Source organism: Achroia grisella, unplaced genomic scaffold (assembly GCF_030625045.1).
Source record: "Achroia grisella isolate CSIRO2021 unplaced genomic scaffold, CSIRO_AGI_Agris_v1 utg903, whole genome shotgun sequence".
In the NCBI taxonomy this organism is placed as follows: domain Eukaryota; kingdom Metazoa; phylum Arthropoda; class Insecta; order Lepidoptera; family Pyralidae; genus Achroia; species Achroia grisella.
Window position 1 is genome coordinate 2,747,985 of NW_026713061.1, and position 26,714 is coordinate 2,774,698.

General features: G+C 30.6%; 1 protein-coding gene across 1 annotated transcript in view; it reads left to right on the plus strand.

Annotated features, from left to right (window-relative positions):
- LOC131853659 (large neutral amino acids transporter small subunit 2) overlaps positions 1-26,714 on the plus strand; it is a 32,467-nt gene that overhangs the window by 1,982 nt on the left and 3,771 nt on the right. The window contains exons 2-5 of the mRNA XM_059204638.1: positions 3,278-3,576; positions 11,065-11,190; positions 13,257-13,398; positions 25,120-25,243. Coding sequence (XP_059060621.1) covers positions 3,278-3,576; positions 11,065-11,190; positions 13,257-13,398; positions 25,120-25,243 — 691 coding nt within the window. The remainder of the gene's footprint in view (positions 1-3,277; positions 3,577-11,064; positions 11,191-13,256; positions 13,399-25,119; positions 25,244-26,714) is intronic.

Genomic DNA, 26,714 nt, shown 5'->3' on the forward strand with positions numbered 1-26,714 from the left:
ATGGACAAAGGTCTGTAAATCATTGATTTTGGATTTCAATACAATATGTACGATAAATGAAAATAAATTGTGATTCCTGCGCTAATGCTATTAACTAAACTAGTGAACTTAGCGTGCTGTGGAAAATATCGGGACATAACCATAACGGTTTTAGATAGACCTAATAGTGTTAATTGTTAACAACGTGGAAAACAGATCCAATATAATTCGATCTCTATATCATTTATATTTTTATGTTTATTACACAAATATAATATATTAAAACTAGTGAACTAGCGTCTTGTACGGGTTATAGAGTAAGTTTCACTGTTCGTACATTAATATAATATATCCCTTTGAATATATGCATGTACCTATATTTATTACGCGGACATTTATGAAATAATATCGAAAACAATCCCGAACTCCGTTGCGTAATTAATATTTTATAGAAGTACGTAGTATAAGTAGGTGAAAAAAGAGTCAATTTAATCTATACAAACCTATAAATTTGAAACGTCTGTTTGTAATTTCAACTTAAGAGTTTTACTCTAAATGCAGATGAAGGAATATGGTTCCTACATCAAAATTTTTATTAAAATCTAATTTGTATGTCTGTCTGTATATTCTTGCTAATCTTTGGAACGGCTGGACCGATTTTGACGCGATTTTTACTCCCAAAGAGCTAATGATAAAAGGAGTGATTTAGGCAACTTTTATTTGACATATTTTATTTCATTTAATTTAAAAAAAAAGTTATTATCAACGCGCACAATGTTACGGGTAGCAACTAGTACTGAATATATTTTACGTAAAAGTACGAGTACAAGCATGGCGTTACATAATGTTATGTGCGAAGGTTAACACTTTCCATCAGGCGGGTCATTAACTCGCACCCTTTTCTCTATGAGTAGATTAAAATAAACCAGTTTCTATAGTGTAGTAGGTGGTCAATAATTGTGTCATGACACTACAAGAGGACATTTATAAATAAACAGACAACTTTAGAAGTTATGATATTATTATGTAGATATTACAGTTGCTAAATGAGTAGGTATGCATTCTTATATTTTGCAATTGCATGAATATGCATTTACGAAACCAGTATTCGTACTTTGCATTTATCAATTCCTTAGATTAGAGTTCCCAAATATATCATTCTATTTATACATTATACATGCGTAATATTTTTTTGGCTTTTTACATCTAAATTGCTAGACAGGTGTTAATGATTTTTTATAAGAAGTCAGAAGATATTTTTGTTCTGTATAAAGAACCTATTCTGGGTTGAAATACAGGATGAAATATTTCCAAATAAATGACATGACATAGTCCCAAACAAAGTAAAGCTGACACAAACACATAAATACATTGCGTCTTTTATGTCTAGTATATACCTAATAAAAAATAATATGTATAACAATTTTTTCTGTCTAAAATCTATTACCTACAATGCTACTGCGTCGATCGTTTAGTGGTAGGCAATTTTTTGTTCTGTGGTCTTACCACCAAGGCCGAAGTAGCGGTTAGACTGTATCTCTTTTTGTGTATATTTTACGGTTACGATGATTCTTTTTAAAATAATTCTAGGAAATTTCTATAATGACGTAGACAATGTAGTCTATAAATTTCCTGTTCTCAATAGCTATACTAACTACTTGGAATTAAAATGTAAAAAAGGCAGAAAAGTGATCTTTATATGTTACGGATACACTAAGGATATGTGTATTCTTAGGTTTCCTAAATAAAACAGGATTTCCTTAAACGTACGGTAATTAACACAACATTACATTGTTGTGTTCATAACCAAACATTGAAGTAAAACCTGTTTCATTTAGGTATTAGAAAATAAGAAAGAACCTTTCAGGTGTATTTACCTTATACAGTTATCACATAAAAATAATATAAAGTAATGATCGGTTACTTTAATGGACATTCTACTGTATGAGGGTCGGTTTCGAAACAAATTATAATAAACGAATTGTATAATATATCTAATTATAAACCTATAATTAGATATATTATACTAAATATGAAACCTTCTATTACTAAATATGTATTTAGTAATAGAAGGTTTCTTAATCTTATCGTAAAGACTTTCCGTTGGCGTAGTTACAGACCAGCCTTCTGGTCACCAGATGTTTCTATCGACCGATGAAATATCTCCTTAAAAAATGTTCAAGCCTTTGGCCCCCACAGATCTAGAGTCTTAACTACAAGGTAATAGAATGAACACATATCTATTTCCAGTGGTTGACCTTTATGATGCTTGCATACATCCTGGCTTGCTAAAAATCACCAGTTAATATGCAAACACTTGTAGTTTGGATATCGCCAGCTTGTTGTAAGACTACCATAAGCATTCGTTCCAGTTCCTGCTTGACTGGTTCGTGCCATTATCCTTGCAATATCAGCGGGTTTTATATTGGTTGGCGCGACTTCCGAGACGAAAGTTTAATTATTTTTATACATTATTAGTTTAGAATTAATCAAATGTTATGATAAATATGTGCGGATGTTTTTTTCAATCTAGTAACTTTTGACCCGTTATTTTGAGCAATTTTAATTCTTTAGTCCACGCTTATCACATTCCATCTGGAGAACTGTCAGTTGTTTTGTCCTTTCAGCGTTTATAACCATATAAAGCCTAAGAAATATATCGATATTCTTTTAAATAAAAATGAACAAAATAAACTTATTTTACTAATGAGACAAAACAAATACAAAAGTGGTTTAATACTTCCATACAGATATTATTTTCTAAAATCGATTAGTCTACTTTTAAACTGATCAAAAATATATTTATCTGTTTTAATACTTTGGCACCAATATTTAAAGAACATACAAATTAGAAAATACCAATAGCAAAAAATTACATCACGATTACACGGTTAAGTTACGAGTAGAAACTTCTAAATAACAAAAAGTAGTGTGAAATTAAAATAATTTAACATAAATGTCATTCAGTATGAAATGAAGCGTTGTTGTGTTCACCACAATTTATTCAGCGTTATATACTAGTAATTTTAGATGGTCTCTATAGTCTAGCGGTTTAGCACACCGGTTTATTTCCGATGGTCGCGGGTTCGATTCCTCGTACGGTACAAACATTTGTATTAATGACTATGATTGTTTCTATCGTTCTGGGTGTTTTCCATATATAGAATGTATGTATTTATGAAAAAAAAATATATCAGTTGTCTAGTACCCATAACACAAGCTCTAGCTAGCTTGACTTGTGACGATGGCGCTGTGTGAGTTGTTCTGAGATTATTATTATAATTTTTTTTGTTAACAGATCAGTTGCTGCGTCTCTATTAATATGGCTCACGTGCGGTCTCCTGTCTACGTTAGGAGCTCTATGCTATGCAGAGCTTGGCACCTCCATTACCAGGTCAGGAGGAGACTATGCATATATCTATGCTGCCTTTGGTCCACTTCCAGCATTTCTCCGACTTTGGATTGCGTTGCTCATCATTAGACCGACCACGCAAGCCATAGTGGCACTGACATTCGGGCACTACGTTGTCAAGCCGTTTTACCCTGAATGTGACCCGCCACAAAATGCTGTTAGACTTCTAGCTGCCATATGTTTATGTGAGTATTATTTGAGAGTAGAGAGTACATAAATATTTTTTTATTATATACTTTTATCCAATTTGTAATTAATTCTCTAGCAATTGCTGGCATTTAAACCATGTGCATTTTTATATCTTCATTTTCAATATTAACAATATAATTATTTGTAATTTTCTGCTTAGATGAATCTTATGTTATCGTAACAAATAATATTGTGAAAATAAGTTGTGATGAAACTTGAAGATGGCAATAGGGATACAACTTACGACATTATTTATTATTTCATTACTATTAAATAAATTTTGCGAGTTTAATCTTGATGATTTGCTTCTTTAGTTTGCTATTTTCTATATAACATAGCACATACATGACTGTCTTAAACCAATAACTAAATCTCAGTTATTGCTGTTAGCATTGACTTGTAGAGATTTAGGCAACCTTTGAATTAAGCTTCAAAGATAGCTTAAATCGTCTAACTTCGTAATCGTTTTGAAATAATGTTTTTAGTGGGAATTACCCACCGCTAAAATAATTTAAAAGTTGACAATGGATGAAAAACTGAAAACAAATACCTACTCCGAAGTTTGTTTTAAGTAAATACGCTATTATGAGTACAGTTTGTAGTTAGGCTGGTAAATACAATTGCTGGAGAGGCATGCTGAGAATTATAAATTCGACTCTGAAATCGATAAGGTAGTCGACTAATATGGAGTAGTTGCACAAATGTGTGATCAGTTTGTTTTAAAGAACAACATTATTATATGTAGATAGATATCATATAGATTAGGATATCAACAAGTTTTTCACATTTATAAATTTGCTTCACACGAGTATTTCAAACAATTAACGAATTATTCGTTTAAACATTCTTTGAAATTATTTCTGTTGATGAATGATCGCCATATGAACCTTGTGTACATTGAATACACAATATAATACCCAGACCAACACAAACAGTCAAACTCACGAATACAAATGTTTGTATCTTGTGAGGAAACTTACCCACTATCTACGGAAGTAAACCGGTGTGTCAAACCGCTAGAACACACGACGGCCTCATATAATTAAATAAATAAATAAATAATATACATACTTTATTTTGATGTATGTATGTAGAACTAGCTTAGTAATAATAATAATAAATTTATTTGCAATAGATTTTGGGTACATATATATATGATGTTATACAAAAACATGGCCCTTACAAAATCTGCTAGTAATGCCGAATGACGCGACTAGACCTGTCTAATCATCATAATTGCAAGTTGATCTAGTTACTATTTATGTAGGTATATATTGATATATATTTATAGTGCACTAAAGCTGTTTTACAAAAGACGTATCTACTTTATAAAAGTATTATAAGAATTGCATCATGAATATACATTTGACCATTATGGTCAGTAAACAACGTATTAACTGTTGAATTATTCTTATTACGAGAAGGTAATAGGTATATATGCAGAAACCTGTTTTATTACAAAGTATTTTATGTTTTTTACATATTTATATGTCTGCAAAGAAAATTCTCTTAAAAATAAATTTAGTTGACATTGACTCGAAAGAAGAGGAAAGGAAATTCAAGCATAGGTACGAATTAATAACGATGCAATTGTAGCATAGGTACTGCATATTATAATGGTCGCCAGTTTGGTAAAAATAATGGCAACGTACAAACATTGACCTGGGTGATTTAGTTACTAAAGGTTTTTGTTGTCTTCAAATAAATAAAATGTTTATTTGTTATTTTGTCACGTGCTTAACAGTTTTTTAGTACTCATAATATAAGGCCTATAAGGCTTAGGACTATATAATAGCACAGATATTTCTTGATTTATATATGATTTTAATTTATTTTTTTAATTTTATGATACTTTCTCAGAAGTTATAAATAATCATGTTTGTGACCGGTAGTCTATTTATACAAGCACGTAACACAGCCTATCGGATATTAGATAGTATAAATTACTTTCTATTAATTCGATATATGATCAATTGATACGAGTATATATGAGTTATAGACAGTTTTGTTCTGTCTCGCTTAATACTTCTAAATTTTACTGTAAGCAGCAATTGTAATAGTTTATTATTTGAGACAATATTATTATGTATATACGTACATGACTCAAATATGATACCTGCATGTTTATTTTTAAAATTGTTTTGTATACATAATTAAAACACTGATCCAGTTTTATATAACTGTAAATTCCATAATAATATCTATTATTAAATTTATGTATTTATGTGAATATAATTAATATCTTAAAAAATTGATTTTTGTTTGTAATTTCAATAGTTAATATACATAACATTGACTTAATGGCTTACTCGTCTCAGACACAGATGAATTGACTTCTGACACCAGGAAATTTGAGAGGCGGCCAATATCTATTAAATAGGTCTATAAATAGGTCTTATGGCAATCTACTATAATTGATACTAACTTAATAAACTTGTTATGACGCTCTGGGAATGGTCCATGTTCCTTACAGTGAGAGTTAACAATGATGTTTTGACGGGCAATCGTCGGCTTCCCTTATTGTGAAAGTGTGGATAGGTAGATCCGTTTGCTCCAGTTAATACAAGAAAGTTATTATTGTGGATTGTTTGTATGTCTGGTGCTCAGTTCATATTTCCTTTACATATAATAAAGTTGTAAGACGAGAGAGGGGGAAACTCTTTGTCTAAGTTTCCCGTAATGAGAGCTAAATTAATTAGGATGTATTTCACAGATATGTTAATTATAAGATTGATTACATTGAATATTTGTTAATTTATAAGAAAGATTAATGAAAGCTGAGAAAAATACCCTCAAAATATATCCTAAATAGGTGATTTAGTTTTCTGTATTGTTATCATTTCAAATAGGTGGTGTTTACAAATGTACTCGCAAATGAAGTCGAGGGCACAGTTAGTGTGTTAATATGTTTAAATGTTTCAATAGCTAAAAGTAAACTATATGAAAAGAATTGCAAAAACAATATGCAATTTTTTTTTAGTTTACGGGAATCAATGTTAGCTTTGATTCTATCAACTAAGAATGACAGATTTTTTGTTTCGTGATTTGCGTATAATTACAAAAAACGCTGTCAAATTGGAACATTATTTTAATAGTAAGTTATAATTATTACACGCAAAAGTAGGTACCTACATTATTGTAACTAAAGGCAAATGTACCAAAGAGAGTATGTAACAAAATTAAGTATAAAGTTTGCGTATTGGCTATTCGGGAATAGGGATATTCTTTTTTTTATGATTGAAGACTTTTTCTTGTATAAAATCTTATTCTAGGGGCAAGCGATCCAATTTGCATGTATAGGTGCGGTCTTGTTTGCGATGTACGAGTTGAACGCCTCTTGATGAAGCAATAATGCGGTAGACCGTTTGAGAAGCTTTCAAGAAACTTGTTTTCATTAGGTAGGGACAAACAAGTTCATATAGAATAATTTTTATTACCATAACAACAACGTGCCGAATAGAAGGTTATTAGCCTATAACTGCTAACTTGGCCAGGCGACTTGGTATAGGTAGTTTTATTTCGGGTTTTTCTTTTCTTGCCTAGATGTGACAAGCTTTGTTACCCTAGTCTATTCCTATTATGTATATCTATTTTGTTTATAATTATTCTAATACAAATTGTTGCTACATGTCAATTTGGTATACAAAAAGTTTTAGGTTTAGATTTCGTATTTTCACTCTTATAATAGAAATTTATCTAAATGCTATGGTTTCGTATTAAAAGAAACATGTTAAGCAGGACTACACCCAAAAGAAAACCTTGACCGTAACAAAATTAGCAACAACGACCGGCAGGTCTCCCGAATCCCGCGCATTCACGCATCATCCAGTCTATACATATAAATAAAATTGGAGTGTCTGTTTGTAATATTGAAATAACCTTTTTTTACTACATGCTTATGAATATAAATACAGTACGTACACCAAAAGAACATTTTTTGTCTATCGGTCGGTTTCGGCTAATCTCCGAAATGGCTGGACCGATTTTGACGGGACTTTTATTGGCAGGTAGCTGATGTAATAAGGAATAACTTACGCTACTTTTATTTTAGAAATATTTTAATTTAGGATAATAAAGTTGAATTCCACGCGGACGAAGTCGCCGGCGCAGCTAGTTATGTTATAAAAATATACACAATATAGATTAGTATAATATAGAGTAGATACCATACAAGTAATATACTTTTACTCAAGTATGTCTTATACAATCACAATATATATATAGCTATTCCGCACAATCTGTTTTTATTTTAGATTTAGTGGACCGGTTTCGTCTATTTAGGGTATTATCAAAGGCAAAACCGGCCAGGTATGTTATTCATTCTATGAGATGTAAATTCATCTTGAATCAAAATTATAAAATGTATAAGCTACTTTTCATTTTATTTATTATATTATTATGTTAATGTTTAATTTTATTATTATGTTAAATGTTTGTATATTATTATTAAGTATTGTGTATTATTAATAAGTATATTTTTAACATTACATTTTTTAATAACCTAAACGTAACATTAACATATGATTTAATATACTTTAGTTCAGTAAGAAACCATTCATAAGATGTTTGCGAAATCGTTTGTGAACATAAGTTGATTTAGTAATTAGGAGCAACGACTCAGATATCACAGTTTAAAAAGGAATAGTAAATGGGTAAATAATTAGGAAACCTATTAGAACTTTTAGTTCGTTTGCCTTTTGAACCAATTACAAATGGGAGCTTCTTAATTCTATTGACATGTTTTGTGTGAAGCTAAGCACAATTAATACGTTTACGCTACTAGCAAACAACAATTTATAAAGAAAAAAACCTATATATATTATTTATTCGATATGCGTATGCGACTTGCGTTGGATTTGATTTTTTGTGCAGGTACCTCTAAGTATTAGGGAGTACAGTGAATGCGCTGTATTGGATAGGTGCGAGTATGCATGTATTATTAACCTTTAGAAAGTAATTCTCGAAACGATAATGAAAACCGTATTAGTATTAGAGTGTGATTTATATAAGCGTATATAAGAGCGACTTTTTTTGTAGGTACCTATAACAAACAAATAGTTATGTTATTTTAAAGTTTAATCCCATGTAGCTTTCATACTCATTTAAGTCTCTGTGTTTTTACGATACTAAATGCCTAATGTGTTTAATAAAATTGATAGATGTAGAACATTTATGTTATGTATTTATACCCATACTAGCGTTATTAAGCATGCCCAAGTGTTATTGCGCGTTTCAATTTACATTACAAAGAGGGTCGAATAAAATTTTACGTGAAAATAGATTATTGTATCATGAGATCGGATTGTCAAGAATAGGCTATCTTTTGTCAAACAAAAACAGCTAGTTGTAATAATAATTTATAATGAATCAAATTTAAAGGTGAGGATAATTTCTATATTTGAGTAAAAGTTAAAGACTAAATAAAAAATATTTACGATGTCTTATAATAGTATTTTTTTTACTATACAGCGTTAGTAGTAATAAGACTTATGTTATCTGTGGTTGTAGTAATAGGGACTGGCGACTAATAAATATTTTTATTAATCTTTTGTATTTTATTAACAATTTTCGTTGCTGCAAAAGGAATGAATTCGAATAATGGCTGACGGATAATTTCCTTTGATTGCGCTGCGTCTCAGTGGAGTTGAGATCGATGTTAGGCGGACGTCTCCACTTAACCCAATTATTTGAGATGAGAGAGGAAGTCTCTCTAACGGAAAATAAACCCTATTTATTAAACCAAGACGTTTCTCAAGTCTGACTTTCATTTGTATTGTAAATGCTAGTGCGATATTTAATTATTTGATTTTGTCTATGTTGAATTTTTTTTTATGAACTGATATTATGAATGTATATTGTATATGATTTTAGATATTATGTTAATAGATGGATTTATGATGGTTAATAGCAATGAAATCAGTAGATCTGCTAATAAAAAACAGGCGAGTATAATCGGCCATAAAGGTCCTATGTTTGTACTTTCCTATGAATTAGCTTTGACTTTTAGTATTAAATAAAGTTTTCTACTTTAAATTACAATTGTACATAACAGAATATAATATGCAACAGAACAAAGAAATATAAACAGGTGTTAAAAATTAACAACCTATATAATTTAATTCTAGGCCAATTTACAAACCTATCCTTAACTTAAGTAACTGTACTTATCTTCATCTTATTCGTTAAGACGTTGAGACATAAACTTCCGTTATTATAAGTTAACTGAAATGCGTTCAGCGTTTTCTATTAGCATTGTTATCTGTAGATAACATTGTTAATCTAACAGATTGATGTACCATAATTATAGTTTAAGAATTTTCCAAGAGATGTTCCGATTGTTCTTTTGACAAATTATGTCATGTTTAGTTTATTTTACGGATTGTTATGTTTAGTTTATTGTACTGATTTAATTTCATTTTCTAAACTGGATATATAATTTGTTTGTTCGATTATTACTGATTTGACATTTTTTGCAAACTAGGTAAACAGGCTGGCGTTAACTGGCCATCATCGCGTATATACATGAAGAACACTATGTACATTATATTATTAAGTGACATAATATTCATGCGTAGTCCTACACGATCATATCATGCCCCTATGTCCTTTAATTGAACCGTCTTATCTTCAACCATAACTGAAAGTGTTTGGCGGCTGAAATAGGTTAGACAGAAGTACTGAACACTACTTTTAGGGAAGTATATTCAGAAAAATAAATTAAATCCTCGATTTAATATACACACGATATACATATCCTATGACTTTTGTATCGATGGAATTATATAACGGGCAAAGTCATTTTAGTGAAAGTTAATAGTACTGTTTTATGTGTATGACGTTTTATCAGACAGACAGTAAACATTACTCTTGATTGTCAATATCATCGTCTAGCTATTATAAATTTTATCCAGTGGACCATATCCGAAAATCTCCATTTATTGTACATAATAAGCAAGTCATTCGAAGGAGATTATCACATGGTTTACGATTGCTAACGTACCTAATTATTAGATATTAAGATAAAATGGATTATATAATATAAGGTTACAATGGAGATGTATCTATCAGTTTAAGCTATACTTTATACTTCTGTAATATATTATGTTTTATTACATTACATTAGGTACGTGATGGTAGTCTGTTTTACTTAATACACGTCGGTACAATATCATACGAGTATATATGAAGAGGACTACGGATATCACGTTACCATATGTTACCCGTGATACTCATGCATTGAGGCCTCATGTCTCTTCTCCTATAATTTTACTGCCTAATCTATACCCGAAACATAGCTTACATAGCACACTGCTTGGTGGGTGAAATAGGTGAGAGTGAAGACTAAAGAGTCTTCAGTTTTCAAAATATAATCTGAGTGATTACGATACTGAAATACACAGCGTAAGGAACCCACTTTGGGTTTAATAAATTCTAATAATTTTTCGTCAATGTGTACACATTATAATATTTAGGTTATATTTCAGCCATTTTGACTGCAATCAACTGCATCAGTGTGAGATGGACTATGCGGATTCAGGATGTGTTCACAACATCTAAATTGTTGGCGTTGGTGGTCATCATCATATCGGGAATTTATTATATTTGTATAGGTAAGTGAACGAACAACCTTGGTGAATACAAATGTTTTTTGAATAGGTTCTTTCGTTTCGTTATTGATTATTTATCTGTATCGGATCATCGCTAGTGGTATTTCGGTATTTTGCAATTAATAACCTACCTATCTTTTATAATACCTATTCCATGACCTAGGTGGTCCATAGGTTTAGCGCATTGCCTTACTTCCGATAGGCGCAGGTTCTATTCACCACACGATATAAACATTTGTATTCTTGAGTATGATTGTTTGTAATAGTTTGGATGTTGTCTATGTATAATATGTTTGTATTTACAATATATATATATATATATAGGTATATGTATATTTACGTATTTCTATTCCTTGTACAGTACCGATAATACAAGCTTAGATTTGGACTAAATGTTGATTGAGTCATTAGATAGAGTTTTGAGAATGTCTATGATAATGGGTGGTAGATTTGACATTGTGTTATGTTCAAGGCTATAAGCATATTCAATTAGTGAGGTCCAGTAATGTTAGCTGTAATCACTAAACGGAATAGTACCAATTTTTTATATGGCTCTGTCGTCAAGCGGAACAAATTTTAATTACAATGGTAATAGTGCTATACAATCACACTTATTGTTTGAGAGAGAATAAAGCCCAATAACAGACATATGATGTCATAAAAAAATCGTAAGTACCTATGTACGTTACCTACTATATAAATAACTGTGTGGAATTTAGTTTTAAGATTCAAAATAGACTCTTTTTATACAAAATTAGAACATGGAAAATAACTCGACATGGAAAAAACTAAAATAAGTATAAAAGTGTACTCATTATGAGTCTAATATCCCTATCGCAGCTAACCAAAAGAGCTGATTACCTTAAACTCCTGAATAGATCTTCATAAATTGTAGCTCAGAATTTCACGATCAAATCAGCTCTTAAATAAAAAAAATACATCATAATCGGTCTATTCCTTTAGGAGTTACGATGTCACAGAAATTTCGGGTTCTCTGTTAAAATATAGAATTATAATAATAATGTGGACGAATCTGAAAGAAAGCTAGTATGTGGTATTTATATTATACGTATTAAATTGCTTCAACTTGAAGAAGAGTTTAAAGTCACAGTCTTACAGTACATTCTTAATTATGACCAATTTATGTACACAATTTGATGATTGTATTAATGTGCCTAGTGTAGTTACTCCATATAAATTTGTTGCTATCAACGAGTTATTGAATAAGAAACTGTACGGTAATAAATTACACATTAATTAGGTTGTTTCGAGAAAGCTCTACTGTTCTCTTGCATGCGACGCGGAATCAATTGATAAGATTTTAATGTTCATATATTAGCTATAGGTAGATCAAACTTAAACAAGAAATTAATTATATTGTAGTTTTTATTTTGATATAGTGATTAACAAGTTTAGGTATTAATTTATATTAACTTATCATTGATAAGTATTTATGTGAAAGAGTATCTAATGAATTCATTAAGAATGTTTTTCGAGATTCAATCTTAAAACAGATAGCTGTATTAAATCTGTTAACGTCAATTTAATTAAAAGTTGATATGCCAATAGTAATAATAGGTATATGATATGGCAATAGTAATAATAAGTATATGTAAATTGTTTAAAACTTTTACTTAAAAATCAAGAATAGATCTTTAACTTCTAACAGTGGTACCTATATAAGAACCACGAAAAACGATACCACCTACAAGGGTAATTGCAGGTGGTACTGGTGTACTTATGGTGCCATAGAGATTGAATGCCGCAAGCTCTTCTGTTGAAAAGAAACTTTAAAACGAATTAGCTAACTATAATTGTAACTGAACAACTGTAAAAGCCATTGAAATGAATTGGGTAATTACTATGCGGGGGCAGAAAATAGATAGACATAAATCCTTTTTATTTTCTAGTTCTGTGGAGAATTAATATTTCTTAGAAATCTCACCTAGGCACTGATCATGCAATTTATGAATTCCATTTTATTTCTGTTAATCTCTGGGAACAACCTTGTTGGTAATACATAGTGCGCGTGTAATTGTGATTTTATAAATGTTAATGCAATATTTTAGGTCACACGGAGAATTTCGAGCGTTCGTTCGAAGGCGAGTATAGTGCGGGGAACATCGCTCTGGCATTCTATTCTGGACTTTTCGCTTTTGGAGGCTGGAATTATCTTAATTTTGTGACAGAAGAACTACAAGATCCGTACAAGTGAGTACTTCTTACGTTCAATATTTTATTAAATATTTATTTATACTGTATATGACGTATGTAATTATTTGATTACCAAGAAATTACACATAATATATATAGAATACTAGCTGTGCCCGCGTTTTCACCTGAGTTAAATTTCAATAAAAAAATATAGCCTATGTGATATTCGGATGTATAAGCAAGCTATATTATTATAAAGTTTCATCAAAATCCGATCAGTAGTTTTTGCGTGAAAACATCAATACTTACAAATTTTCGCGTTTATAATAGATATTAGATTAAGATTATGATTCAGATTGTGCCTTTGGAGGAATACTAGTAGGAGAATATTTTAAATAATAATTTAGAAAATACTATTCGATTATTCAAATTTACAAAAATGATACACTGTTCATAGTTAAAAATATTTAACAATGTATTCATATATTGTAATATCCATAAATATTATAGTCATATCTTTATGTGTATTACAATATAGTATATTACTGTTGCTTATGGGTACAGAAATATCAATTTGTTTATACTTTTTAATTAAAATACAGTGTGGGGTAAAACGTCATAATTTTCTCTAACAATTGGATTGGACCTGAACCTGCAGTTTAAAGTTGGTAAATGTCTATTCTTGCTAAATTGTAAATTGCAGAGATATGACATAACAAGATGGGTACAATGCTGTTCAGCTGACTTCTATGACTAGCTCACTACTGGTTATTTAAGATTTTCTTTTAACAATCTTATATTTTCACAAAGAAAATGATTTGTAATACCACGCCCTGGTACCTAGCCCTGTATCGTATTCGTTCTCTAATAGCCATCGTTATTTATAAGCACGTAAGATGTACGTGATTGTGACGTAGTCTCACTCTGAAATTCATTTTTCATCGACATTTATATCTTTTTAGGGCACTAAGCTTTGTCCACGTCACATAAACGAGAGATTTCCCCGTTTTTTCATTATTTTCATTAATGCTCAGCCCCCTATTAGTTGCAGCGCGACGTTACCTATACTTTTATCGATAAGTGAGATATGTTGTAGGTACATATAGTGACAAAAAATATTTTTCAATCATTACCAAAACGTTCCTGAACTTAGGACGTACCTACAACTATACAACCTCTTTAGGTTTGTAGCATTAGTAGATATAGATTAATAATAATATTCATGTTATATTATGATATGTATTTTTAATACAACATTATTTCGCACACATTATATGTGTCATAGACAAATATTATACTGAATAATAATTTTTATAAAATTATTATTATTATTAAATAAGACGTATCGATTTTCTTTCCATTTTTCTATACTTTATCTCTACTTGTCTAGATATAGTATTTGACTTATTTTTCTAATTTCAATGTAAAATATCTTTAATCTATATATATATATATATATATATATATATATATATATATATATATATAAATATCCCCTTGGGCACTTTGTGGCTCAGAGGTGCCGTATAGGTAGTTTTTTGTTGATCCTTTTTGAGTTGTTGATCCGGAGGCCTTTTGTTGATATAGATGACCATATATAAATGTTGATCCGTTTTGAGCCACAACTGTCACGACGAGTAATAATAATAATTAAGCGATTTATACACGATTTTATACAAATCCACCTTTTTGGCATACGAGCAGTTCTTGATCCAATTCAAACGGGCCAATCAGGGTGCAGCATTTGCCAAGGGCTTCCTCATTGGCACGTTTGGGCTACTACATTATGGCTACAGTAACTTAATAATGTCTAGCTAGTATTTCAAAAATAATAGTCTACCTAATCTAAATATTTATAGAAATCAGTCTGGAGTAACGTGACTCCAGATCAAACCTCAATACTTGTTATTTTTTGGACGGGAATTTTTCCTTTTGTAACAACGTTACTGAGCGAATGAAGAGAAGACGTAACGGCGGATCCAGGGGGAGCGTCATTAAGGTCTTGGGAGTCATGGGGGGTCATGACTCTCCCCCCCCCCTTAGCCCAGGACTTAGGTAGACCACTAATTGAACTAAAAAATAATGAAACAGCTAAATTTTTTGCACGATCGGAGTGTTGGTGCAGTAGTATTAATTATAATTAAACATTGTTACTTAAAACATAACAGTTAAAGTACTATAACACTAAAAGCAAAATAGGTATTTTCAAAATACTTTTTCAAAATAAATTACCATTTGAGTTTTTGTTCAAACCTCAGATATTATATTTATTTTAGGTATATCAATCAATACATAGTATAGCATAGTACAGTCTGTCTGTCTGTCTGTTTGTTGCGGCTAATCTCTGAAATAGCTGGATCGATTTTGACGGGACTTTTTTTGGCAAGTAGCTGATGTAATAAGGAGTAACTTACGCTACTGTTATTTTAGAAAAATAAAATAAAATTTCACGCGGACGAAGTCGCTGGGGCCAGCTAGTCTATAGATATACCGAGATTTAATGTTTAAGTTGCTATTATGTTATTTACAAAATTTTACTGTAATGTTACTATTACGTTATCCTACACAATTTGTATTATTTTGGATGAATAAATAAATAAATAATAATCTATACATCTATACATTTAATAAAAATTGGAGTGTCTGTTTGTAATATTGAAAACAACCGTTTTTATTACATGCATATGAATATATATAAGGTACATATACCAAAATAACTATTTTTATAATTTTAGTCTGTCTGTCTGTCTGTCTGTTTGTTCCGGCTAATCTCTGAAATGGCTGGACCGATTTTGACGGGACTTTTGTTGGCCGGTAGTTGATTTATAAGGAGTAACTTGGCTACTTTTATTTGTGAAAAATAAAGTTAAATTCCATGTGGACGAAGTCGCGGGAACACCTTGTTTTTAATAAAAACGTCTTTTTTGTGGTACTTGAGAATGTTGAAGCCTGTTGTTTGTAATATTGAAATAACCATTTTTTACTACTTGCATATGAATATAAATACGGTACATACACCAAAATAACATATTTTACAATTTTTGTCTGTCTGTCTGTTTGTTCCGGCTAATCTCTGAAATGGCTGGACCGATTTTGACGGGACTTTTTTTGGCAGGTAGCTGATGTAATAAGGAGTAACTTAGGCTACTTTTATTTTAGAAAAATAAAGTTAAAAACCACGTGGACGAAGTCGCGGGAACAGCTAGTGTATAATATATTAGAGATACCTACGTGTTTTTTTATTGATGACTAGCTGTACGATTTCGTCCGTGTTGAATTTAACTTTATTTTTCTAAAATATAAGAAGTTAAATTCCACGCGGACGAAGTCGCGTGTACAGCTAGTTGTCGGTAGTCTAGCGATTTAGCTAGCACACTGCTTTGATTCCTGCTTGGTGGTCGAGGGTTCGATTCCTCGCACGCTGCAAACATTTGTATTCATGAGTATGATTGTTTGTAACGGTCTGGGTGTTTTCTATGTATAGATAATATATATGTATTTACGAAAAAAAAATCTTTGTATTTATATCAGTACCCATAACATAATCTTCAGCTAGCTTAACTTTGGTCTAGATGAAGCTGTGTGAATTGTCCTGAGATTACTATTATTACTATAATAAATCTTTTCAAATCAGCCGATGTTTATTTTTGCCATAATACGTGCTGTTACCATGTGATAATATTACGTACGTACTTATTAAACTATTAACTTATTATTAAATTATTAACTATTTATACTGTTTTAAATGTGATGCGTTCATTATTTATATTTCCTTTGAATTAAAGACAAATGTATATATATATATATATATATATATATATATTTATATACACTTGCACACTTAGTTGATCCAGCCACGATCCGTAGATATTGCTGATCCACTGTCTCTCTCTTTCTATCACTATCTTTGTATTCTAATATGCGATGTTGCCGTTCCGGCCGAGACCATGCGTTGTTGCCAAATGTATTCGTCGATAGTAGTAGATACTTATACTCGATATATATTTTTTCAACAATTTCCTGCAATAGTGAATCCGTATCGGCATTTTTTTTAAATGCACAAAGATTTTTTGGCTCTGAATATATTTAAAAATCATTTACTTGTGTGTTGATGAATTTATATACTAGTACATGAAGTACCTAATACTTGTTTTGATTTGAATAGGTAGCGATATTATGAATTTATTATACGTAATCTAAAGATTTTGACGAAATAAAAGTAATTAGTTATCTGTTAACCTTGACTTCATGCTGGCACCAGTATTATCAGATGATGAACATACTCTTCGAAAACTTACAGCAGAAATATCGTGTTTGGACTCATTAGATAGGTCTCGATGAATAGAGTTTAAAAAACTTAAAATAAATGGTACATTAGAAATAATGAATAAAAACCCCTTACGTAAAATTCAACCACTTTAAACTTAATAATAATAATAATTAGGAAAAGAGAAAAGCTATACATGCACTGAAAGTAATTGATGCCTTCCACACAATATTTTCAGTATTAAACAACTCTGTTTGTTCAGTAAAAGTGTAAATACACTGGTAACCTTTAATCATATTTTATATGCAAACATTACATATACAAACACTAAAGTTTTATTTCAGAATAGCCAGTAGTTTTCAAGAAATAAGTCTTTGAAATTGTACGTGTAACTTATATATATACCTACTAGTTTTTTCACCATAACAAACAACACCAATATGGCCTAGTTAGTAGTTTACCTGTGTACCAATTAATAATAATAGTAATCTCAGGACAATTCATACAGCTTCATCTAGACCCAAGTTAAGCTAGCTGAAGATTATGTTATGGGTACTGATATAAATACAAAGATTTTTTCGTAAATACATATATATTATCTATACATAGAAAACACCCAGACCGTTACAAACAATTTAATAATAAGTTAATAGTTTAATAAGTACGTACGTAATATTATCACATGGTAACAGCACGTATTATGGCAAAAATAAACATCGGCTGATTTGAAAAGATTTATTATAGTAATAATAGTAATCTCAGGACAATTCACACAGCTTCATCTAGACCAAAGTTAAGCTAGCTGAAGATTATGTTATGGGTACTGATATAAATACAAAGATTTTTTTTCGTAAATACATATATATTATCTATACATAGAAAACACCCAGACCGTTACAAACAATCATACTCATGAATACAAATGTTTGCAGCGTGCGAGGAATACCCTCGACCACCAAGCAGGAATCAAAGCAGTGTGCTAGCTAAATCGCTAGACTACCGACAACTAGCTGTACACCCGACTTCGTCCGCGTGGAATTTAACTTCTTATATTTTAGAAAAATAAAGTTAAATTCAACACGGACGAAATCCCGTGTACAGCTAGTCATCAATAAAAAAACACGTAGGTATCTCTAATATATTATACACTAGCTGTTCCCGCGACTTCGTCCACGTGGTTTTTAACTTTATTTTTCTAAAATAAAAGTAGCCTAAGTTACTCCTTATTACATCAGCTACCTGCCAAAAAAAGTCCCGTCAAAATCGGTCCAGCCATTTCAGAGATTAGCCGGAACAAACAGACAGACAGACAAAAATTGTAAAATATGTTATTTTGGTGTATGTACCGTATTTATATTCATATGCAAGTAGTAAAAAATGGTTATTTCAATATTACAAACAACAGGCTTCAACATTCTCAAGTACCACAAAAAAGATGTTTTTTTATCAAATAAACAGTTTTTATTAAAAACAAGCTGTCCCCGCGACTTCGACCGCGTGGAATTAACTTTATTTTTCTAAAATAAAAGTAGCCTAAGTTTCTCCTTATAAATCAGCTACCTGCCAAAAAAAGTACCGTCAAAATCGGTCCAGCCATTTCAGAGATTAGCCGGAACAAACAGACCGACAGACAAACAGACAAAAATTATAAAAATTGTTATTTTGGTATATGTACCTTATATATATTCATATGCATGTAGTAAAAAACGGTTTTTTCTATATTACAAACAGACACTCCAATTTTTATTAAATGTATAGATGTATAGATTATTATTTATTTATTTATTTATTCATCCAAAATAATACAAATTGTGTAGGATAACGTAATAGTAACATTACAGTAAAATTTTGTCAACAACATAATAGCAACTTAAACATTAAATCTCGGTATATCTATAGACTAGCTGGCCCCAGCGACTTCGTCCGCGTGAAATTTTATTTTATTTTTCTAAAATAACAGTAGCGTAAGTTACTCCTTATTACATCAGCTACTTGCCAAAAAAAGTCCCGTCAAAATCGGTCCAGCTATTTCAGAGATTAGCCGGAACAAACAGACAGACAGACAGACAAAACTTGTAAAATATGTTATTTTGGTGTATGTACCGTATTTATATTCATATGCAAGTAGTAAAAAACGGTTATTTCAATATTACAAACAGACACTCCAATTTTATTTACATGTATAGATGTATAGATTAAAAAAAAAGTAACAGTCATAAGGCTAGTCGTATGCCTAATATATATAATAATGTAATAAATTCATTTAAACAGAAATTGCGGGAACATTATTTAAATTTGTAACTTTTTTACTGTCCTTCTCCTTTTTTCACATCTTTCTGTTATATCCATATAGTTCTCTCTATATTTTCTGATTCTCTTACTTTCAATTTGAGACTGTACTTATAATTTGATTATCGGATCATTATGTATTTACTTATATATAATATTTATACATTTATGGGTTATACTTAGATATATATTTATGTATGTATATTGTTATTTTTTTATAGAAATGTATATTTTGCTTATCTTTATTATCTTTATAAATCTTTTTTTGACATTTCTTATTTATATTAGTGCACCGCCAATAATCTTTCGCTGCACCACTCATGGTTGCCTGGTAAATAACGCGGCAAAATATTAAGTCCGCCACATGTACAAATTTTTTTGTGCATTAAAGTTAAAGAAATAAAAAAATACAATACTGTTTAATGAAAATGCGTGTTGTCTAGTGCTTTGAGATGTATCAAAATAAGGTCAACAAAAAAGTCCGTGATGGTATATGTCTATCTCTTAAGGATAACCAACAATAACCATTTTTTATCTTTTACATTTTACGGGATTTTTTTATCGTATGTTTCCCTTAAAATCATGTAAACTATGTTATTATGTCATAATCTAAAGAAATAATAATATTTTATAGTGACATATCCACTATAAAATACCAAAAAGTAGCAATGTAATTCGTTACGCGCGAATCAGGTGTTATAAGGTCAAAGGTCGGTGCACCCCGCGTATTTGATAAATAGTGCTTCTCTGGATGTCTTTAAGAGAAAATGGCAGTATGTACGTGTATATGTACAAGTCCTTAAGTGTTAAGTTTTTCAAATGTACATACAGTAAAGAATAAATATTTTTAAGTACAGTACTTACGTACATTAATATAATACCTACTTTTTACTTGTATCTATTGTTATCAAAATTAAATTATAAGTTCTTAACTTGACCACGACTATGTGACCCTCTCTTGGCGCCAAAACGAGTGAAAAAATGAACAGCATACGACGACGACGCAGTACCTATAGAGTGGAGCAACTGCTTATTCAGTTTTATTCAACTATTTAGTCCCTCCACCGTTACAATGAATGGAGGCGGATATTACAATGTACGTAGCATTGCGAATATAAAATATCTAGATTAGGTATAATAAATTCATAATTCATAGGCCGTTACGGTATCAGAGCCAAAGTCTTCTTTCTTTGTTTATGTACTGTTAGATGCGACAGCGACTTTGTTTTTATATTACTATGTAATGATTGATATACCTAAAATAAATAAAATATCTGAGGTTTGGACAAAAATTCAAAAGGTACTTAATTTTTAAAAAGTATTTTGAAAATACCTATTTTGCATTTAGTATTTGAAATACAAAACACAAAACTATTTTTGTTTTTAGAGTGACATTTCTATGAATTCACTGTCGATAGCGAGCGGTGCGATGGAAAAAGATAACCGTTTATAAAAATATAATAAATAACCCTGGACAATTAACACAGACTGATACTGAACTGATATAAATAGATATTTTTATTTTGTAAATACATATATAATATACATATAAAACACCCAGACCGATGAAAACAATCGATGACCGATGAGTACAAATGTTTGCATCGTGCGAGAAATCGAACCCGCGACCATCGGATGTAAAGCGGTGTGACCACCGAGGCAGTCGAAATATATAAATAATCTTATGAATTTAATTTATTCTAATTTGTTTAATCCCCCTGCCTCCACCGTTGCTGGAGCTTGCATGTATGGAGCATTGCGAATATAAAATATGTAGATTAGTAAATTCATAATTGATAGACCGTTACGGTATCTATATATATTCGGATTAAAATAAGTATCGCAGTAAGGACCAGTATATAAAGTGATCAACACAATTAACTGATTTTTGAAATATATATACAGAGCCAAAAAGTCTTTGTGTATTCAAAAAATATCTAATTTGTTTGTGTGCGCGGGGTGCGGTGTACGGTGCAGGGGGGACCCTGCCTCCACCGTTGCTGGAGCTTGCATGTATGGAGCATTGCGAATATAAAATATCTACATTAGTAAATTAATAAAGTCATAATTGATAGACCGTTACGGTATCTATATATATTCGGATGAAAGTAAGTATCGCAGTAAGGACGAGTATATAAAGTGATCAACATAATTAATTGATTTTTGGAATATATTCAGAGCCAAAAAATCTTTGTGTATACCAAAAATTTAGCCGTTCGGAGCCATTCAGTCACGAATTATTAGTAAAAAAAGTGTCGAGTATATCGTACTATCGACGAATATATATGGCCACATCGCAAAATAGAATGCGACGTTGCCATACCGCCTGAGATATACGCGATAGGAGTCAAGTTATTCAGTGCAAAAGGTGGAATCGGCAAGTGTTTAGGTTGTGGCGTGATCAACAAAGTGCCCAAAGAGGTGTTTATATATATATGGATATTTTCTTATCTCAGATTTATCTCGAGATCTTCTTAGTATTGTGATTTGCTTGAATTCGTCTGTGCTTCTTTGACCTGTTTATTTGCACTTCCTTTCGCACGATGATTGATATAACCTTTCAGTGCGAATTCTATTTTTGATTCATTTATTTATATTATTTTGTCCGATTATTAATGACAAACAAATGGGTATTATTTTTAAGATAACATCAGCACGAAAACATATATTCAAAGAAAATTTTAGAAAGTCTAATTCTGCTTTTGTTGTGAACTTTATGTGTATATGTAGCTCCTAATTTATTTATTTTGTCCTGAGGTGTACATTAAAACAGATTTATTCTGAAAATAATAAGAAATGTAATCGGTAATTTAGTGTAGTAACCACATTCTAAAATAACTAAAGTAAATAAAAAAAAAATTAATAGCGAATCAGTAAAATTTACTTTTACTGTATTAGACAATACAGTAAAAGTAGCTATTAATTTTTTTTTTATTTACTTTAGTTATTTTAGAATGTTAAATTCGCTATTAAATATTAAATATATTAATTATTCTACTTGTACTGTTGGTACTAATATTATGTTTATTGATAAATCATTACAACATTCTGATTATTTAAATCATAGAGCATGAAACAAAAAAGAGGGAATCCGAAACTTTGCCATAATAGTTAGGCGTCGTCAATTGGGAATTAAATCCACAAGTGGCCGACGCCGACGTGAGAGCTATATAAATAGTACTTAGATGCATAGAGTCCTTCAGCTCCTCTTACTAGCTATGGCACTAAAAACGATGGCCAGATAGATATCAAACATTTATGTCAGTATTATTATATTCTGATGTGAAAATATAGTAAATTACTTATTGGGTTATGTAACGTAAACTACTGAATACTACTTCATAAAAATATTAATGAAATATAGTAGGGTTATTTATTAAAACTTCTATGGACAAATGTAATGGTCGCGGGTTCGATTCCTCGCATTTGTATTAATGAGTATGATTGTATCGGTCTGGGTGTTTTCTATATATTATATGTATGTATTTACGAAAAAATATATATTTATATATTATTACACAAACTTTACGTAGCTTTACTTGGGACTAGATGGTGCTTTGGTAATGATGGGATTGTCCTGAGATTATTGTTATTATTATTATTACCGTGCTGCTAAAAAAATCTGAAATAGATTAGACTGAGTACCCACGTCGACGACTTTTTATATAATCTATCTCGGTTTAAAATAATTTCCATATATCATAGTAATTCTATTTTACGAATGATAGATATGATGACACGAGTTTCTTCACGTGTAATTAACGACGTACAATTACGTATTTATATAGATATGTTGTCCTGATTTATGACATATTATACAATCTGTTATTGTTACTCAATAAGATTTATGAACTTATCTACCATTTACTAAGATTGTTATCAAATATCACTACATCTACATAGGAAATAATGAGTATTCATGATTACCAGAATAACAAGAAAGTACTGTCAATTATTATCTCTTATTTAAATCTCTACGAACTAACATTAAAAACTTTAATGCAGAAAAATTATATGTATATGAAATTAGAATTTTTAAGAGATCTTTTTATATATCGCCATTTAAACGGTTTAGTATTTGTAGAAGAGTGTGTAAATATTACTTCTGTTTTCCTAAAATAAACTCCATTGGGTTAACTTTCTTGCACCCTGCTCTTACGTAGCAGGTACTCTACCCTATTGCATGTATTATTCATACGAATCTCACGAGCTCATGACTAAACATGTTGGACCTTAATCTAGGAAACATCTTGGAATGTGGTAATTTATATACATATATTGGTAGTTGTAAGGATGAAATTGGTATATACATGTGATTGATAGATTATCATATTACTAAATTCTCAAAGGCTTTTGATTTTTTATTCTAATGATACACAGTGTGGATTCCATACAAATTTAGCCACTTGGAAGCTGAAGTTTTGTGAAATACTTGATTAATATTATATAATTCTAATTAATACTCATATAAGTAGGTATACTTTTTGTGCTATGTATCTTATATTTATCTACTTACTATATTGTATTATATACTTTTTATATTTCTTGAATTACTCTTACACTGAAATAATTTAGGTAGATGATCCAATTTTTTCTTTACTTATTTATCTGACGAATTATTAATTACTATCGTAAATTACGAAAGCATAGAAAAAATCATTAAGGTCTATCGCGACCTGGCTGTGTGCCAAACATCGTGGATTAGGTACACGTGCATGCAATGCGTTGGTATATTTTTTATCACAATCTCATTACACGATGAATCTTTAATTTTCGAAATGTTTATCGACTGAAATAGTTTATGATTCGTCGGATTATCATTTTATTTGTAGTTATTCCGGTATCCACTAACTAGCATTTAACGTGTATAGGCAAGTATTGAAATCATTATTTTTACAGCTGTTGATTACCAATTAATAGTAATGATTTAATAGATAGGACCCCCAAGCCCCCCTAGAAACCATCGCGGTTAATTAATTTACCATGATGGATTAACTGATTTCATGTGGCACAAAATCTGAGGTAACACATAAAAAATACCTAGAGCTATAGATATCTGATTTATAACAAGACTTTTAATTTTAATTATCATACGATACGATAGTATATGCGAAACGTAATAAGTGTTATTTATTTTTGTATGAGTTCTACACTTCCCCATATTCGCCTATTAATAGTGTAGGAGTAATTTCTCATGCGTGTCTCGTTTCGTTTTATTTCAGGAATTTGCCGCGTGCCATATGGATCGCTATGCCTATGGTGACCATTATCTATGTTATGGCGAACTTGGCCTATTTTGCCGTCGTCTCCAAGATGGAAATGATGTCTAATCCAGCTGTGGCCGCAGTATGTATATATATATATATACGCTATTTGAAATTATTGTTTGCATTTCTGAGCGTATATTTATTGCTTTTTCGTTCCTAGTTAAGCGTAATTGTTATATTTCTTATATAAATAAATGTAATAGAATCTAGATGCGTGGGAAATGGGTAGTGGGTGGAGAAATGAATAAAACTTCATAGTAAAATAAATTTTCCGCTACGCGACTTGCGGCGCACGCAGTTTCTGATTTAGATTTAATTATATCGCTAATTAAAATATTGTATAATAACTAGTTACCTGCAATGTTAACATGTTACACTCTCTGTATCACAAATTTATGTTTTAAAATAATTATGGGAATGAATATTCTATTAAATATTAAATATTAAAATTATACTCTATACTTAAATCTAAAACCAAGAAATATATTATTCAGGGTAAATAAAATACCTACTTTTGTATATTCATTCATTTCTTCATAACTTAAGAGCTGAGCTCTTGTCGGTGAAGTGGACTTTTCTATAAGAGGATAAAATTTTATAGAAAGTCCGCGGTGTCTGTGTTTTAATTTCGTCTTTATATATTGTGAATATCTGCTTATTAAAGTCTTATCCTATAAAAATCTAATCTGAGCTCTCTGTTTTCCGTAATCATTAGTAGTTTTAAAAATTTGATATTTAACATAAAAAATTGTATAGAATATTATTTTGTTGATAAAATATTACGTTAGAGCAACATATTATTTATTAAAATTACAATTCTTTACTTGATTGATAGGAGGATATAGGAAAATCTTCTCTTAACTGATACTGACATTGAAAATTTATTTCTATACATATACTGTAGTTGTAAATATAAAATGATAGTATACCTATTGTTATAGCATCGCTATACCACATTGACCTCTTTATCGATAACAAATTTTAATTTTCTTATCATTAAAGGTACTTAGTCTTATAGTAACAAGAGTGTTTACTTAACCTTGTCAGCACTTATAATTAGAAAATGATTACTCTAATAATACTCTCCTCTGATATGATATCAGCTTTTTTCGGAGTTTTTGCCAAGGGTCTTGAACTTTAAATGTTAGCGAATTATTTGTTTATTGTAAGTGGAATACTTTATGTTTGCTTACACTACCAATCTCTAGTGGTTCATTTCTTTGTGAACTGTTGTCAAGCAAATGGCTCTGCAAGGTGTGATATGGGAGTGATATTTATTTATTTAACTTTAATGCACACTACAGTACATTTGGCGGACTTACAACATGTGGCATTTTCTACTATATAGTATAGTGATATAATAACATACATAGGTCTCAAGAATGAGGGGATATTCTCAGTGCTGTTCTTTAAGTGAAATGGCAATAATCAAGACGATGATACACTAGATAGGTAGTAAATGGCAATCATCGCACCAGAATGAATGGCACCAGGATATCACGTCATTACGGGACGCTCGTAATACGTAGCTCAGAGTAACAGTGTATTAA